The 17,811-nt window shown below is 41.7% G+C and overlaps 1 protein-coding gene across 1 annotated transcript in view; it reads right to left on the minus strand.

Moving 5' to 3' along the window:
* Positions 1–17,811, minus strand: part of gabbr2 (gamma-aminobutyric acid (GABA) B receptor, 2) — a 197,711-nt gene that overhangs the window by 85,869 nt on the left and 94,031 nt on the right. Inside the window, exon 3 of the mRNA XM_008297079.1 lies at positions 7,418–7,588. Coding sequence (XP_008295301.1) covers positions 7,418–7,588 — 171 coding nt within the window. The remainder of the gene's footprint in view (positions 1–7,417; positions 7,589–17,811) is intronic.

The raw sequence follows: 17,811 nt of genomic DNA on the forward strand, positions 1-17,811 counted from the left end.
AATGTCAGATGCACTCAGTTAGACGTGTGTGTAATGTACCAGAGTTCAGAAAGCACATTATCACATACTAATATATTTATACCCAACAGCCACAATATTAAAACCACCGACAGGTCAAGTGAATAGCATTGCTCATCTCATTCCAATTCAATGTTCTGCTGTTAAACCTTGAGTCCTGGATGTCACTTTGACACGTACCGCCCACCTAAACCTCGCTGCAGATCGAGCACCATCCTCTGTGAACGCTGTGTCGTCACCTAGCAGGACAAGGTGGCCCCTGGCTGCTTGGGAACAGCTTCGGGATTTGAGCCCGAAGCGTCGGCCTCCAAACGTCAGAGATCAAAATCTCATCGGGCATCCGCGACACGCACCACAGCAGGGCTGATTCATAGACGCCCGACCCCACAAACCATACTACCCACAGGATCCAGTGTCGACGTGTCAGTGCCAGAAACCACAGGACACCCCCCAGAGGTCCCACGTCCAGGCCCCGACAGGTCAAAGCTGTTTTCATTTACACAACATTAGGCCGGTGGTTTTAGCGTTGTGGCTGATTCGTCTGTATGAAACTCTACTTGTAAACACAATAACACACATATATCACAAGCGAAATAAAGATGAATTGGTGAGGGGAGGACATGGAGGGATTCCCGTGGATGTTTTTCTGGCATGTATATGACAGAATGAGGTATGATTCCACCCCTACACCGCATGCAGATGCTGTCTTCCTTCCAGTAACTGTCACCTGAACTGTGTCACAGAGTGAAATCTACTTAAGCCAGCATCTGCCCTGCAGAAGGGTTCAGGGTTTTACATTTGTTTTGCACTGAAGCACTGTTCAACGGTTTGTACTGCACAAGACAATTAGATTAGACAAATAGAGAGGCTAGAAAAGTTTGTGAAGCCTTTGGAATATTGCTGTTTCCTGCTCTGACTGGTCAAACGTGATCTGGTCTTCATGTAAGGCGACGTTCAGACTGCAGGGACTTCAGATTTTTTTGCGAAATCCGATTTTCTTGCGAGTTTGTTCACATTTCTAATTAAATGCAACTTGTATGTGATCTGCTGTGTGAACATCACACGACCCAAAAGTGTTCCACATGTGCAGAAGAGGACACGACGACATCAGTAAACACGGATGGTAACCGTGGAGCGTATCTTGCGGTGTTTTTTTTTAAAGTATTTGTCCAACCAGAGCTGGCACATTCACAACACTGTGGTAGTAAAAATCTGCAGATCTGTGTTGTTCAAACTGTCATGAAAAGATCAGATAAAGGTCACATAGGGGCAAAAAAAATCGGATTTGGGTCACTACTGTCTGACGTAGCCTGAGTCACAAATATAACCAAACAAACTGTGCTTGAGCTAGCTGCCATTGATTAAAAACACAAAAAAGATCACTGGATTTGACAGCACAAAAACTCAAACAAGCATTTCAGGTAGCCGCTGATTGGTCTGTGCCACTCCAAAAAAGTCACTCTGTGGTAGATTTACGTCATCATTCGGCATCATTGTCCTGTTGCACCACCAAACCTCTACTGAACATCAGCAGGCAGATAGCCAATCTGGCACTGGCCTGTAGGATACCGTGGGAATTCATTTTCCCCCTCAATGAGGACAAGCTGTCCAGGACCAGAATCACAGCCTCCAGGCAGCTGTAGACAGACTAAAGAGAGGGCCCCGGTTGCAAACAAGTGAGCAGCGTTTGATGATTCAGATAGTTCGAGTATGACACTATGAGACAAACAGACTGGGTTGGTCAAAGCTCACATCATTCATACATCCTTGACCGAAGCCCGTCTGCAGAGTCTGACTGCATGTTCGTGTGTATACGTATTGTATGTGTGTGTTAGATTTAGAACAGAGAGAAACAAGATGTGATGTGCATTTTCAGGCAATTTGGGTTTTTACAAATGTGGCAATGTGATGGGTCTCTGCACACATCTGTCTCTCACACGGTGCACCACATCGCCACGCAAAACGCCATGCAAATCCCACAGTTCGGACTATAACGCCGGTCCAGTGCTCATACAAACTAGCGTGACAAATGGCTGCACAAATGGCTCTTCTCGTGGCCTTACATGTCCTGTACAATGGCATGAATGAGTCATTCTGGAGAGCAGTTTACGCAGCGCCGCACGGTTATTTGTAATGAACACAAACTGGTTGCTGAGGCAAAATTGTAAAATACACAAACAGGGGTAAAGTTGATTTTAGATTGTAATGACTGGGAGAGAAAGACAGAGAGGAACACAGAGAGAGCGGGTGCTGAGACAGTAACTTCTGCTAGATTTATCAGTGATCATCGCGTAATTAAACACTCGAGCTCAGAGGGTTCCAGGCAGAGGACAGAGTCCTAATCCTGTTCTCAGTCAGGTCTGTCATCCGACTGACTGATGATTGCTGTTCCTGGGTGAGCCCTGTTTTGTCTGGCAATCTCAATAATGTTGATTGCTGTGTGCTTGTGTGTGTGTGTGTGTGTGTGTGTTTGTGTGAATATGCACCTTTCACACTCACAAATACCCAGCCTTTAGTCATCTCTCACTACAATAAACCACCAGCCTCCCCATTAATGGAACATCAGTGTGCGTCCATGAGCAGGATACGTGTGTGTTTCAGCGGCGCCTAAGAATAGAAGTGACGAACTGGCTTTAGCTTACAGGTTACATTCTCAGGGGACACCGTACTGTATGTGGACGCGTGTGATGTGCATGCCACCGACTGAATCCTTAACAAGTGTTGCGTAACATTAACCTTGTGAGCAGTCTCTCCCCGGGAAGCTGCACTGCAGATCAGTGGGGGGGGAGTATGGCACAGAATGAAAAAGACGGACGTAGAGGTGCTGGAAATTACAATATAGTCAATAGCATACTCATTATGCAGATACAAGAGCCTGTGTGTGTATGCACCTGCATAATGTGGAGTATAAACAGTACAGTACTACTCTGTGTACTCAGGTCCAGAGCTTGACACAGCACAAATACACCATCAATATCATGCCTTTTTTTTTTTTTTTTTTCAAACCCCTGAGCAAAAGGTGTGATAATTGTTATTATAAACTAGGATGATTTCCCCCCAAAAAACAAGCAAATTATTTTGTTTCTAACCATTCCAACAGCTGAAGGCATGTTTGCATTTATTTTAGTAAAGTTTGGAAATCAACTTCCAAAGTCATGAAACTTTCTTAGTGACCCTATGTCTTGTTTTCTTTTTCTATATTTAAGATCGCTCTTAAGGTACAACTAGTTTCATTGTTTAATGATCCTATATTTGCAAAGTGGCTCATAGCAGCAGGATTTTCACAGGATTTCTGATCAGTCCAGCCCACTGCTGCACTCATTCTGTCTGTTTTTGTGTTTCCAAATTTAAGTGGTATGACTTTATAGAGAAATAAAATACTAAATACTAGGAAAACAGTATTATGAGATAATTGACAAATAAAAGAAATACTTATTCGGGCTCTGAGTATAACATATGAATAATAGGAACACCACTTTATGTAAAAGATAGATAAAACACTGTTAAAAGCAATGAAACAAAATGCAACAACAAAACAGATATAGCATTATATTTGTTTCTTTTTTTTTTTGTTTTCTGGCGACATCCAAACAACATTTACTGCTTCGCATCTCATCAGCCGTTTGTGTTGCTGCACGCTGCTGTGATTTCCTTAAACACAGCATGCTCTGAACTTGACAGAGGATTGTATGAATCATGAAGTATGGAAGCAATGCTTGCATATTTGTAAATCAGGATTAGAGGCCAATCTCGTGGCAGGTTGATTGAATCGGGCCGTCTGTCGTCCTCCCATCCTAAGCGCCTTGGTGCTTTCAGGAGGGGAGCGATAAAGGGATTTGGTCTCTCTGAGATTTGCAGCGAGACTTCTTATACACACCCCCACCTCCACCTCCCACCCTGCAGCCGCTGAGCAGATTGTTTTCAACCAGAGCCTGGAGGCAAGAGCTCACGATACGTTTGTCAAATTCATGCTGTCAATACATTTGACTTGACTCCTGATGTGTGAATGTTTCCGTGTTGGTGATGAGTTTGTGTCATTGTAAAGGCTTGACTAAATTAATGTTCAACCCTCCCACAAATTTGTTTGTCTTGCAAATCAGCAGACATTCTGGTATAACATGAGTTTGAACTTTTAAAATCTTGAGCTAATGGTTTGGATCAACTTAAATATGATTCATCCTATTTCGCTTTGCAGCCAGAAGCAGCTAGCTGCTCATAACAATAGAGGAGATTTTGCACGGTAATGCAAATGTGTGTACGTCTCCTGTTCCCGAGCTGAAATCCAACTTACCACAACTTTCAAAACATGTCCTCTAGCTTTAAGATATATTTCAGTTCCAACAATGGGAGAGTTAGCTACGAGTGCTGAGTCAACACAGATAATGTTCTTCATCTTTCCCTAAATTACTTCTCCCAGCTCCAGTAATGTAGGCTGGATTTTGCATTTTGCTTATTTAACGGGAAAGGGATATTAAAATACAGAACAGACGGAACGTAGTGAATATAAAAGGCGGCTAAAATGTCACACAGACCTCGCCTCCCAGAATTTCTGCTCCCAGCTGGAAAGGCAATTTTGTTTTTCCAGGATGGACAGTATTTTTGGCACATTTTACAACACATCACACAACTGTCTGATCTGAAGGTTTAGCTTTATACCTTACATATAGCTTTAGTTGTTACGAAAGGCATTTGAAATGTTAATACACTACTGTGTACAGAATGTAGTGTATATTCTGTACTGCATGTTTTCATCCCTCCCCTTCCCAACAGAGATCATCTGATTGGCTGTATATAAACGATAATCTCTGTTACAAAAGTTGTATTTTGATGGTACAAAACTGGATTGTGGGCTGCAGGGTGGCGCAGTTGGTAGCACTGTTGCCTCGCAGCAAGAAGGTTGCCGGTTCGCGTCCCGGTGGGGGCACCGGAATCTTTCTGCGTGGAGTTTGCATGTTCTCCCCGTGCAGCGTGGGTTCTCTCTGGGTTCTCTGGCTTCCTCCCAACATGTAGAGGTTAATTGGTGATTCTAAATTGTCCGTAGGTGTGAATGTAAGTGTGCTTGGTTGTCTGTCTCTAAGTATGGCCCTGTGATAGACTGGTGACCTGTCCAGGGGGTCCCCTGTCTTCGCCCTAAGTCAGCTGGGATAGACTCCAGCCCCCCCTGACCCTACAGAGGATAGAGCGGTGTGTAGATGATGGATGGATGGAAAACTGGATTGTAAAAATGGTAATGTAGCCAATAACTGAAGAATACTTTTAATTTAAAGAGCCCTCATTATGCTTTTTGGTTTTGCTTTCCCTTGTTGTGTTTTACCTTTTTTCCTGCGTATAAAAGGTCTGCAAACTCCCCAAACCCAAAGTGCTCTCAGAGTGCTTGCTTCTGCCAGGGCTGCAGGGTTACAGTACAAACCAACTTTACCTCGCTTTCATCAGGCCAGCTGACCCATCAGAGCAGATTAGGCTTTCTAGTTGGGGGCCTTAAAGGAGCTAAAATGTACCGTGGAGCGAGAATGAGCTAATAATGTGCTTTTTAATCATTAAAGCATGTAAACATATTCTAGTAGATCCCTAAATGTGCATAACACGGGCTCTTTAACTGATTACCACCCACTCAAATCCGGTCTCAAATCATGGCATCATCTGAATAATAACTGTAAAAAAAACTACCAATAAATGTTCAGTGCTGCTCTTAGCTTGTGCAGCTGCAAGATAAAAAAAATCTCCCTGGATGAGAATATTTTCACTGCTTTATGATAGGGAAATGCCAACCTTCACCTTCACAACATGAAACAGTTTCTCCCATAAAGGGGAGGAATGAGAGCGGCAACGCTGGATCGTATTACGCTGCACTGACTTGAACAACTTTAGTACAACACAGAAACACCTGTAAACACTGCTGTTAGAGCGCAGACTTGTAAAAAAAAAAAGAGCACGCTAAACATGGTTTTCTGTTTCGACTGTGTGTGGTGAAGGTCATACTGTGAAGCCGTGATATTAAGTATTTATATATCCACTGAACTGTTCTGCTTCATATTTCTGCCAATGTTCTATGTTTTCAACAAATAAAGAAAACACACAGAGAAAAAGAGAAACCATGCAGTTCATTTTTAACAATTAACTATTACTATGCTCAAATTCAGTATCTATATTTTTATTTTTGCTGTTAAATTCCACTCATTTATCATTGCCAAGATATTACCATAGTTGTCTCTGATACAGATGATGGATCTGTTCGGTTTGAATTAACACAAATGGCACATTTGGGTAATTTTTTTGGATGAATTTACTGATTAAACAGCGCTACACAGAGTACTTTAATAGCATTATTCAAATAAAATAGAAAAATCTGTTTATGAAATGATCATTCATAGAGATTTCTGATGCCATCAGTCACATTGATTCTAGCTTTGAAACCTCAAAGGCATAATTAGAAGACTGAGGGCAGGACATGGCACATTGGGCGCTGACCAAGAGGAAGGAAGCCCTGTAACAAGGCCTCTAATCTGAACTATCGTAGAAATAGTTTGTCCTTATTTCCAACCATAGACTGTATAAAAGATGGACGTAGCTACCGTGATGTCACCCATTGGTTTCTGCACTGAGAAAATGAAGCCAGGGTTTTGCTACTTCCTGGTTGACATCTTGGATTTTTGGAGCCAGTGACGCAAAAATCGTCGGAGGGGGGCGGAGCCATAGGAGCAGCGATTGGTCAGACGGATTGAGAGGCAGGCCCTCTCTGCCCGGCCACATCTACCGCCTTCTGCTCGCTTCGTCTGCATCGTCGCTGCCGACTGTCAATCAAGCCAGCCACGCCCCTTGCCCCACAAAATGTTGACGATTTTTAAAAAAAATTCAGTATTGATTTATTTTCAGATTGGCCACCTGATCTCTGGATTTGACTATGAAAACTAATAAGAAAAAAATCCTGAGCTGTAGGAATGCGGTATTTCATGATCTGTGATCACTTCTTTTGCAATTCAAGTCATTGGGAGCCAGGGCTTTTTGGAGCCAGCAACTGGTGGACGTAGTGATATTACAGGTTTTTGACACTTCCGGGTTGGCTTCATTTTTCAGGGCCGGTTGCTACGTCCATCTTTTATACAGTCTAAGTTTCCAACCTTATAATTGTAAAAACTGCAAACAACGGTGGCATCCTGTTTCCAATGCTGTGCTAGTCTATGGGGTCACTTTTTAAGGGAGGACAATTTTGCACTCTGAGTTGCAGGGATTTTGCAAACAACAGGTAAAAGAAAAACTTTTTCATTGCCCCTATTTATTTTAATATTAGCATCATTCTACTCTGGCCTGTAGGATCTCCCTGTGTTTCCCCTGGTTTTCTTTGTCAACTTTCAAATCATAAAAAGTAGACTTTTTAAAGATTAAAACATGGAGAACTGACCTCCGAGAACCTCTGGACGTCCTGAGTGAGGGTCCCCACACGGCTCCAGTTGTAGTAGTTGAGAAACTTCACCACGGCTGGATTGACAGCGTTGTCTGACGGGACGGTGCGGAAGAAGTTGGGGTACTTTTTCTTGTCTGCCAGAACTGGGGTTGTCGCTGCAAAGGACAGCTGCGGAGACAAAAGAAGTAGGAATTCAGTGAGCGAGGAGTCCATCTGTCATCAATAACTCTGCCAACGAATTGTCACATTATGCCGGTTTCACTTGAACTGTTGTTGTTGTTGTTGTTAGCGGCGCTGTTTAGAACAGTGTCAATGAACTTAATGCACTGGATGACAGAACTGAGATCTGCCCTTGCTTCGGTCAGTGGCCTGTGTTAGTTCGGGGATTAAATCATGGGAAGGTGGCCATAACAAACACACGCTCATTCACAGTCTGAAGGTGTGAACAAAACAGCTCTTTCAAATTACTTCAAATGTCACCGAAATGGCCTCTTCAAAGTGTAACTGTAAATAGATGCGTAAATATTGGGTGGAATTGATGACCCCGGTATGCTTGACCTTTCAAGCTGGCTTCACGCTGTGTGTGTGTTTGTGTGTGTGTGTGAGGCATGCATAGGTTTGTGAGTCACCGTTGCTGTGTGTTTGTGTACGTTTTGATGACAAGAGAAAAGCAGCTTAGCAATTTGATTCATCTCCGGGTTGCCAAGTTAAAAGCATTTCCGCTCTTCACATGTAAGCACTTTGAATCAGATTCACACACACATACACAAAAACACACACACACCTAACGAAGAATAAAATGTGCTGAACCTCAAACACTAATTGCCTTTTTACAGACACGTATTATTCACTTCAACTGCTGCCACCTAAGCAAATTTAAAGCGCATCTCCTGTAAATCAATTCACGAAAACAGCGTGCCAAACTTTAAAAAGCAAACTTTTTTTTTTTACAGTAAGTATATTTTCCAAAGCAATTACAAACTAATGAACTGAAAATCTGACGCAGCACACATGCATAAAGCTTTGCTGAATGTAAGGTTGAGATTTACTGAGTAATTAGTTTCGTGAAATCACATTCATGACGAGAAAACTGCGCAGTTGCAACTCTGACAGATAGAAGATTTACACCTTTTCTCTGCCTAACACACATGATTCACAACCACAACCCCCTTTTATATGTCATTTCCATGCTCATTTTGTTCCCTCTCTTCCACTTTGTAGCACATTTTAGGTCATAAATGTCCTCCAGAGGCCAAAAAAAATAAAATAGCTGTAATGAATTTTTGCATTAAGATTAGAATTTGCAGGTCTGTACAGTGTAAGAGCCCAGCATGCACGCACACAGACAAAGATCTGCCACTTTGTTTAATTTAACTTTTCACATTTAGGCTAAATGTCTTAAAAAATAACACACTGGCAGCATCATAACATTGTTTTCGTGGAATCATGATTCCGTGCTGCAGACACGTCTTTGAGAAACATTCCTAACTTTCGGAGCACAAATTTGAAAGGTGCTGAGTATTGAGCTGCGATAATAAGGCGCCGTGCTCTATTTTCAATGTCCTATCTGTGTTAATTTAATGAGCGATACGAATCAGTGCAGGGTTAATTACATACTTTGTAGAGATTAAGCAGAACTTGTGATTCATGATAGCGATCAACACAAGGATATTATAATTCTGACTGAGACCAAGAGGTGCACCAGCAGATTTCCTAAAAGTGTACCAAAGCCTTTAGGAGTTCAAGCACCTCCTAACTTTAGGGATGAATGCGATCTTCTCATTAAGCCTCCATCCACTCCTGCACATCTTCACGATTCATTAATCTCAGAGCCGCTGTTATAACTGTACACTTGTTGAAACCTTGTCTGTGAAGATTCGCAGTCATCCAGGTCGTGGTTATTCTCGTGGATAGCAACTGGACTTGCTTGAGTTCCTTGAAGACGTTTCACCTCTCGTCCAAGAGCCTTCATCAGTTCTGACTGACTAGTTGGGAGTTACAGACACTTATATCCTAAAGGAGCCATTAACACCTGAGTTTCGGTTTCAATTGGGGGTTTGTTGCTTTTCTTGGTCTTTTCAGAAGACCAAGAAACAAAACAACACAGTCATCCCCTATGTTGCAGGAGTTTCTGAAAAGCACAGGAGGATTTTCAACAAACACAACAATCCAGTACACTTCAAAAGACCCTAACGAACCCCATTGTGGCAGGTAGAGCACTAACAACCCACATAACGAGGGGGAGGAGCAACAAACCCCCAATTGAAACTCAGGTGTTAATGGCTCCTTTAGGATATAAGTATCTGGAACTCCCAACTAGTCAGTCAGAAGTGATGAAGCGTCTTGGATGAGAGGCGAAACGTCTTCAAGGAACTCAAGCAAGTCCAGTTGCTACAATTAATCTACGAGAATTGTTGAAACCTTATTACTGCTGACAATATACTTTAGAAAAAAGACTTGGCATGACAGAAATGTGACAACTTTACATAATATATGGTGTACGATAGCATGGCAGTTATAGTACAGCTTCATTTGGTAGTATTAGATAGCAATATGGCGAAAACTAATTCTATTATTTTTAGAGGAAATCAAAAGTATTTCAAATTACGATGTTTCCATTAAAACAAAAAACAAAAAAACCCCCAAAAATGTTCTATATTGGAACAAAAATATACCCAAATTATTAGTGATGCACGATATTAAAATTTCTGGCCGATACCGATATCTGATATTATGATTTCTGATATCACGATAACCAATATTAGCTACCGATGTCGATATTCAATTTTTGTTCAAACTGAAAAATGAGTATAGGTAAGGACTGTGAGAACGTGAAGACTATTCAAAAGAAGCCTGTATCAAGTTAGACCACGTAGTCGTCTTTATTAAGTAAAAAAAGTAAAACATATTTAAACATATTTTAACATTTTTTAACATATTTAACGTTGAGGACCATTTAAGTAAAAACATCTGTGAAATAACAGCAAACGTAGAGACGAAGGCACTAATGTTAGACAATCATCAGTTTTTCACATCGGCTAAATTTGTTAATCGGACAGATACCGATGTGGTCGTTGATGTATATCGTGCATCCCTACAAATTATTTCTCATCTATCCTGTTTTGTTGCTGTTTCCACATCAACAAAACAGGATTCTCTAACAACACATGGTTTACAGCCATCAATTAAGCACAAAGAAGCCCCTTTATCTCGCCATCACTGCTAAATCCAAGATCACCCACCAGTCTTAGAGGGCTCCCAGCATCACCTTAATCCCCGTTTAGTTTACCCACACTGGGAGATGCTTCGATGGATCTCTAATAAGAGCTTGTGATGTTCTACAGCCAACTGATTCCTTGCATCGGGGAGTGACTTGAGCTCACGAGAGCAACAATACAATTTTATGTGTTTCCTGGGTTACAGCATTATGCTGAACTGAAAATCCCAAGGGAAAAAAAATATTGACCAATAAACACATGTAGGTTCTGCCTGTCAGCCGTTACAGAGGGAAAATAACACAAATGGTAGATTTCACAGGGTCATGAGCAAATGCAGGATTGACCTCGTTGCTATTACCAGTTTATGAGGTCAGTTAAGGTTGACGACAAAGCTTTAAAATACATCAAAATCGATTATTCATTAAAAAATTTAAAAAATTAAAATAACAATCTGAACCCCATAACCCGCCAGGAGGCTTGAAAGGCATGTTATCTTTAGAAAAATCACCAAATGACACCATTTATTCAGAGCCAGAAGGTAAAAACACAGAAAGAATCTGTGACGTATCACTCTGTCAGAGAAATTAACCAGATCTCAGCTAAAAATCATATTTCATTAAAACCACGTTATTCTCCATGTCTTAGCTAAAAAAAAATAAAAAATCCCAAAAATTAATAAAATCTGTGCCTCTCTGCACAACTAGGAAGCTACTCATGACTCAGCTGTGATAAAGTTCACAAATTAAACTCTAGTTTCTTCTTTTTTTTTGATTTATGGCATTATAACTGTGTCAAAATGCACAAAAGACATTTTAGATCTCCCTCTACTTCTATCTATGGTTGTGCTGCTTCCACTGAGGCGCAGGACTTTACATTGCAGTGAGTGAAACTGTGACGATGGCAAAAAACACAGAAATCAATAAATGACTTAAATAAATTCATCCGTTGTTCTATCAGGATGTTCTGATAAATGTGTAGAAGATCAAGATTTTTTTTGCGGCCACGTGCAATACGAGACAAAAAACTTGCTTCTGCATCAAAGTACTGTAACTTGTGATGAATATGAGGCCATTAGATTTGTTTGAGCCTTTACACATAAAAACGCAACGTTATATTTTATAAATCAAACTCAGGATCAATCAGTCCCTTCCCTCCGACTCTAAATGCACCATGAAAAGTAGAAAATAATATTTAATGCCCCGTCATGGCAGTTTGCAAGTATAACAGATTCTCCATCTCTTTGAAGTTACAGAGAAATCTAGGACAGTGACAAAATGTCTTGTTTGGGCACTGAATCCAGGTCAGCGCATAGAAGGGCTTAAGTTTACAAATATAAAATTCATTATTCTTCCTCTGACATCTCAAAGAGGCCAAACTGCGCGGGTCAATCCGAGTCAGCTGTAGCACAATTTTTCTTTTTTTTTTTTCTTTTTTATTGAGGACAGTGTATTAAGACAGTCAAGATGAGAGGGAGATCCAATGTATTATTTAAAGAATAGACGAGTCTTTATCTAACTCTGAACAGCCTTTTTCAGAGGAAAAGCCAAAAATAGTTCCATGATATCACACATCTGAGAGTAGTGGCTTATGTAAGAGGGTTTTAAAGAGGACCGGCCCAAATAGGATGGGTTTTTGGTGGAGAGCTCTACTCCAGTGTCAGATTTTACACATGCAGTGTGCATCTACACACAGATCACGCACAGGTTAAGGCACACACACACACACACATATCTCTCTCTCAGATCTCACACAAACTACAGCAACCTTCCTTCGCCAGTAGTAATTAAAACTGTGGCAAAGGGCTCCGGGCAGCTTCTCCCTCACATCTCACTACAAGGTCACAGAGGCGCTCAGTAATACGACTGAGGATCCGTCTGGTCCCACTGAGACGCAGCGTTTTTTGGGGGGTTTTTTTTGCAAAGACTCGAGGTGAATCACTGATACCATCGCAGTGGTGATCTATTTAGACATTCTGTACTCACAGCTGCTTATCACAATCTATTTGAAGTGAATACAAAAGCTTTGCTGCTTCTCGGTTTGAACTTATTCAAAGCACAATCAAGCTTTGCTTTATGTTCATGCACGGACGGGGGGACAAAAAAAAAAAGAGGAGCTCAGAATAGAAAGTAAAAGGTGCAGAGAAAGACAGAGGGAGAGAGTAAGATGAGACGTTCACTGCTGATTCATTCACAAGGTATAGCTGAGTGAATAACGTGTTGTGTATCTGATGCCATGACACTTCACTGAGGAAAAGGATTACATTTCAAATTTGTTAAGTCAGTCGCCAGCTGTTTCTTTTTAGGGTTTTATCACTTGCAACTTGCGATGCTATCCACGGCGCCGATTCCTAAAGTGTCCTGAGCTCACAACACTGCCTGCAGGCTAGAATACGACTTGTGGGGAAATGCTCTATGAGCGATAATTTCCTCTGACTACTCAGACACATCCTTTGCGTCACCTGTTAGGATCACTTTACGTTGTTCCACATCCTGATTGCTGAGTCTTGGAGACACCGACGACAGGTTTGTTCAGTTCATTAGCTTGTCTAGTGCCTAATGCCTGTGGTCTGTTCAGTTAGTCCTCCCGGCCCATTCTGACAGCAGCTTTTCTTGGTTTGTGTTGACTTCAGCAGTTGTGCGTGCGCTGTCTTTGTCTGCGCTTGGGTCCTGTGAAGCAAATTTAGAGTAGCAGCTGTGCTAAAGCCAAACGACAGAGCTAAATGTTAATTTTAGCATTTCAATGTGCCCACAGTGACAATGCCAACATCCAACTGTTACCATGTAAGTTATTAATTAGAAGAAAAAACGAAGCACTGCTGAGGCGATGTGATGTGCTTCGGCTGGAGGCTGTGGTTAATATTTGACAATCTGACCATCTGAACTCCATCTGAACTTTAAAAGGCATGTTGTCGTTGTTTTTTGTTTTTAATTGCCAAAGCTGCACCATTTATCAAAGTTGCCAACTGCAAAAAGAGAAGGAATCCTCAGATTTTGAACTTTGGGACATTCATTGAACTACTCATCTGTGACATGCCATTAAGTCGGGAAAATTAGCCAAATCTACACTTAAAATTGTGTTATTTTATCCCTTTACTCTCCCTGTCATATTGAAAAATTTGCCAAAAATGTAGTGGCTTAGCTGCGTCCAACATCAGTGAGACAAAAAAAAATTCTGACTTGTTCTCTGAACTGGGCTGAACTGCAGGCTGTGCAAATAGAGAGCAGAGACGAGGTAAGATGGTAAAATACCGACAGTATTTGAATTCACTGTTTTTGTTGTTTGTTTTTTTCCAGAAATGGAACTTGAAAATTTTTTGTGTAATGTTCCTATAAAATAAGTAATCACAGAAATTCAGCTTTCAGGCGGGAACAAACTGGGATGTAATGCCTGGAAGACATTTCTGGGTTCTCTTTACTTCTGCCTGTGGTTGTGCTGTTTCCATAGAGATGCAGGACTTTATGTTGCAGTGAAAATGAGTCCAGAATGAGTGAAAATGTGGCAGGAGTGAAAAAAACATCTCAGAAATGTTGCTATTATGTTGAAACTAGAGGTAAGGTAATAGAATCACAGTCCATCTAGGGGGCACAAATCCAAATGTTGGTACTGGAAATCCAGTAGTTTGCTCTGCTGTGATTGGTGGCTGGGGTTAGGGTAGGTTGATGATTGGTCATTAGGGTCCAATCAAGCGCCAGCCATCCTGAAAGTCAACAGCATTTTACAGTCTGGATAAAACGGTGGGTTGATCAGCCAATGACAAACCAATACTGCCATCGAGCGAGCCCCGCTGTTAGCGAGGAGAAAAATGAGCTCGGCAAATTGACAGTCCATTTGATAGCTTGCCGCTTCGCTGGTTGTTAGTGTTCCTTGCAGGAGTTAGATGTTGTGAGTCTGACCTTGCTATAAGACAGCCACAGAAGAATGTCGCAGCTAATGAGCTAAATATAGTTGTTTAAAGCACTTATTACCAACATCCTCTGCAAATGTCTCTTTGTTTGTATCCCCTGCAGTACACCTGCCTTATTTGGCATGGGATTGCTTATCAATGGTGCATAAATTACAGTCAACAAGCCTTACAAGCTTCCCTTGCACTAGCAGGAGAAATAAGGAAGATGCAGGAGTGTGTCTAATCACATTGACAGATCTAATAGCATTGATCGGTCCTAGCGGGGCTGCCTCGCAATAGGATCTGCTGTTGCTAATTGTGTGGTTGGCCTTTGAATAATGAAGTGGCTATCACAGAGAAGTTAGATAAAAAATGAATGGTAGGTAAATATCAGCTCACCTCACAGCGATTTGCTTTTACCTTTCATGTTTATTGTACCAGAAGTGTCGCGTGACTGACTCGTCTGAAACAGTGGATGTCTTACAGATGTATTCTAAACACACAGACCTGCACAAAAAACTGTGTATATGTCGCACATAGAGAGCAGAGAGAGGCAACGGGAATTTAAATATTCCTTCAAATGGCTCCACATACAGACAATTAATCAAATCAAATCATGTTTATGGTCATTTTGCTGTACATAGACAGTAGTACAGGCAAGATGAGAGAGTGTTTCTTCAGGATCATTTAATTAGTGAGAATGAACGTCTGGGATAAGATGCCAAACGTTCACTCTAGTGTCTCCTGAAGGGGCCGCTGCGTCCATGCATGCCGCCATATGGGAATGTAGTAAGACTCGTTGGTAGCTGCATAGCCAGGTATGGTGTGATGCTCCAGATTGACGTTGTCCTTCCACTGTTTGTCAGTCAGACTGATGTACTTGGGCCTCTAGTTGGGGATGCTGGTCTCCACTGACTGCTCTGTGGCGATGGCCGGCTCCTGAGTGGCGAGCGGGTTGTACCACGTCGTTCAATCTCACTGGCCAGCAGCAGATTCCTGAGCTTCATGTAGTGTTTGTGAAGCTGCATCCCTCTGTTACTCTTCTTGGATGTGGTTAGGTGTTGATCCATCCCTGCGCCGCTCGCCGACGTTTAACTCTTATCCAGTCGCAGGGATTTGAAAATGAGCGGTCTTACCCAAAGGAATTTGTTCTAATAACACTATGAGAATGTTCCACAAAGTTCTAGTCATGTTTTCATGGGAGTTTGTCTTATGAGTCCCAGAATGGTCTTTTTAAAAGTGGTATAGCTGCAGTTAGTCTACAAATGTTTAGTTGTAACGTTGTTAGATCATTATGCCTTAACATTCTTAAAGTTTTCTAAATGTTACACTGAGGATGTTCTTCTTCTAACATCATGGAACATTGTGGGAATGTTTTCTAGAAGACAATTCTGTAATGCATTTCCTCAACAACATCCTCAAAAGATTGCTGGAATAATGTTCCACCTTTGCTAATATCTCATATTACACATCTTAATAACATCTTGAAAACATTTTTTAAATTTTGGTTTGAGGACGTTCTTTCATTTCTACTAGAGAATCAGTGGCCCTGACAACGTCCTCCAAACATTCTCTTAATGTTGGAGATTAAAAAAAAAACAAACTGTGTCTTCGTTAACTTTTGTAGGAACGTTATTTGAAAATATATATTCTCTAAAACATTCTTGGAACATTAGATTAAAATTTTAAACATTATGAAGACATTCGTCAATGTTGTGGGAACGTTAGCTGCTTGCTGAGGTTATTCTTTGATCAGATATGCCAATAAAAATATCTCTAAATCGAAGTTTTGTGGAAAACAAAACAGAAAAAACCATTGCTTTTAACTTTAGACTCAGTTCAAGTCAGTGACAAATGGATTTTATTAGCAGTTGAGGCAAAGGTTACACATAACGTCTACAAACATGAGTTGTGTTCGGTACTTTGGAAAACTTTGCAGTGACCTAGTTTTACATACGACTGAGGGAGGCAACGCTCACATCCGACAAAACGCTCTGTGGGTAAATCTGAATATGGCCAACATTATTGACTCCCCCCTACCCAAAAAAAAAGGAAACAAGTGGTTTCTGTGAGTTTCAATCCTTCCCATATTTTCAGGGGGGCAATCTGAGGCCACAATGACTTTCACGCTCAAGCAATCAAGTTACCCGAGTGTGAGACCTTGATTGGATGCATCCCAGAATAACACACCGCCGAGAGGTGCTTTGAGGTAACTCCGGCAAGTTAGAAAACTGAAAGGAAACATTTCGGAATCTCGGGGGATAGTATCAAACAACTTCAAACGCTCAACCTACCCGTTCGCCTATTATCTCTGCCTTCGCTCACAACACAACAGATTCAAAGCCCATCCACCCTGCCAGAACCCCAGGACCCCGTGCAGAGTAATAGATAGGTAATAGTAGTGCTGTTGATCAGGAAGCACAGAGGTGGTCCTGGGCTTTATTCAATATTCAAGAGAGGCATTTGGTGCACCGTGGGAAGCGCCCAGCTGGAGAGGCAGCAGTATGGGAGAAGCTTTGGACCCCACACAGACCACATCCAGAACATCATTAGCACCAGGAGGAAGGAGGAAGAAATAGATAAATAGCGCAGGTAGACAGCGGAGGAGTTGAGTGAGAATGACGGAGACAACAAGGAGGGGTGAGCGACAATCAGATCGGACTGATGTGTCAGTCATCAAGCCCCGTGTGTGCATCCTGTGCCGTATGCAAACATGCAGCATTTATGCATACATCCACACATCAGAGCAGATCATCACAGAGCTCAGTCAAGCATGTGTTGGTGGGAAAACAGCAACCCATTTCCTCCAATTATGGAAAGGCAGCAGCAGCAGCACAGTGAAGTCATCTCGTTTTGGGTGGGTAAGTTGGGTGTTAAATGGAGAGGAGTGAATCTGCTCGACTCCGCTGCAATTCAGCCCCGGCGATGGGAGCGCGATGGAGAACATATTGCTACTTGAATACCAGCAGAGATCAGATGTGGTGATAGCACACGAAGAACAAAGTGGCTTCAGATCCACACTCTGCACGGCGGTATAGACACATTACAGCTTCCTACACAGGCTTGAACAGGTGTGTGAGTGCACAGCGAGTGCACCGGGGCTGCACGCATTTGGTCTGAGGCTTTTATTCTGCATGATGTTGCTTCTCGCTAACATGTAGGACTGTGGAATATATAAGACTAGGTAGAATCAATAGTATATTTGTGAGAATATATTTTTCCAGTGTCAGTATAACTCACAACATGTCAAAACATAAATAATTAAATAAAATAATGGTTATAAATGGAGA

Source organism: Stegastes partitus, unplaced genomic scaffold, assembly GCF_000690725.1.
Source record: "Stegastes partitus isolate 25-593 unplaced genomic scaffold, Stegastes_partitus-1.0.2 Scaffold1184, whole genome shotgun sequence".
In the NCBI taxonomy this organism is placed as follows: domain Eukaryota; kingdom Metazoa; phylum Chordata; class Actinopteri; family Pomacentridae; genus Stegastes; species Stegastes partitus.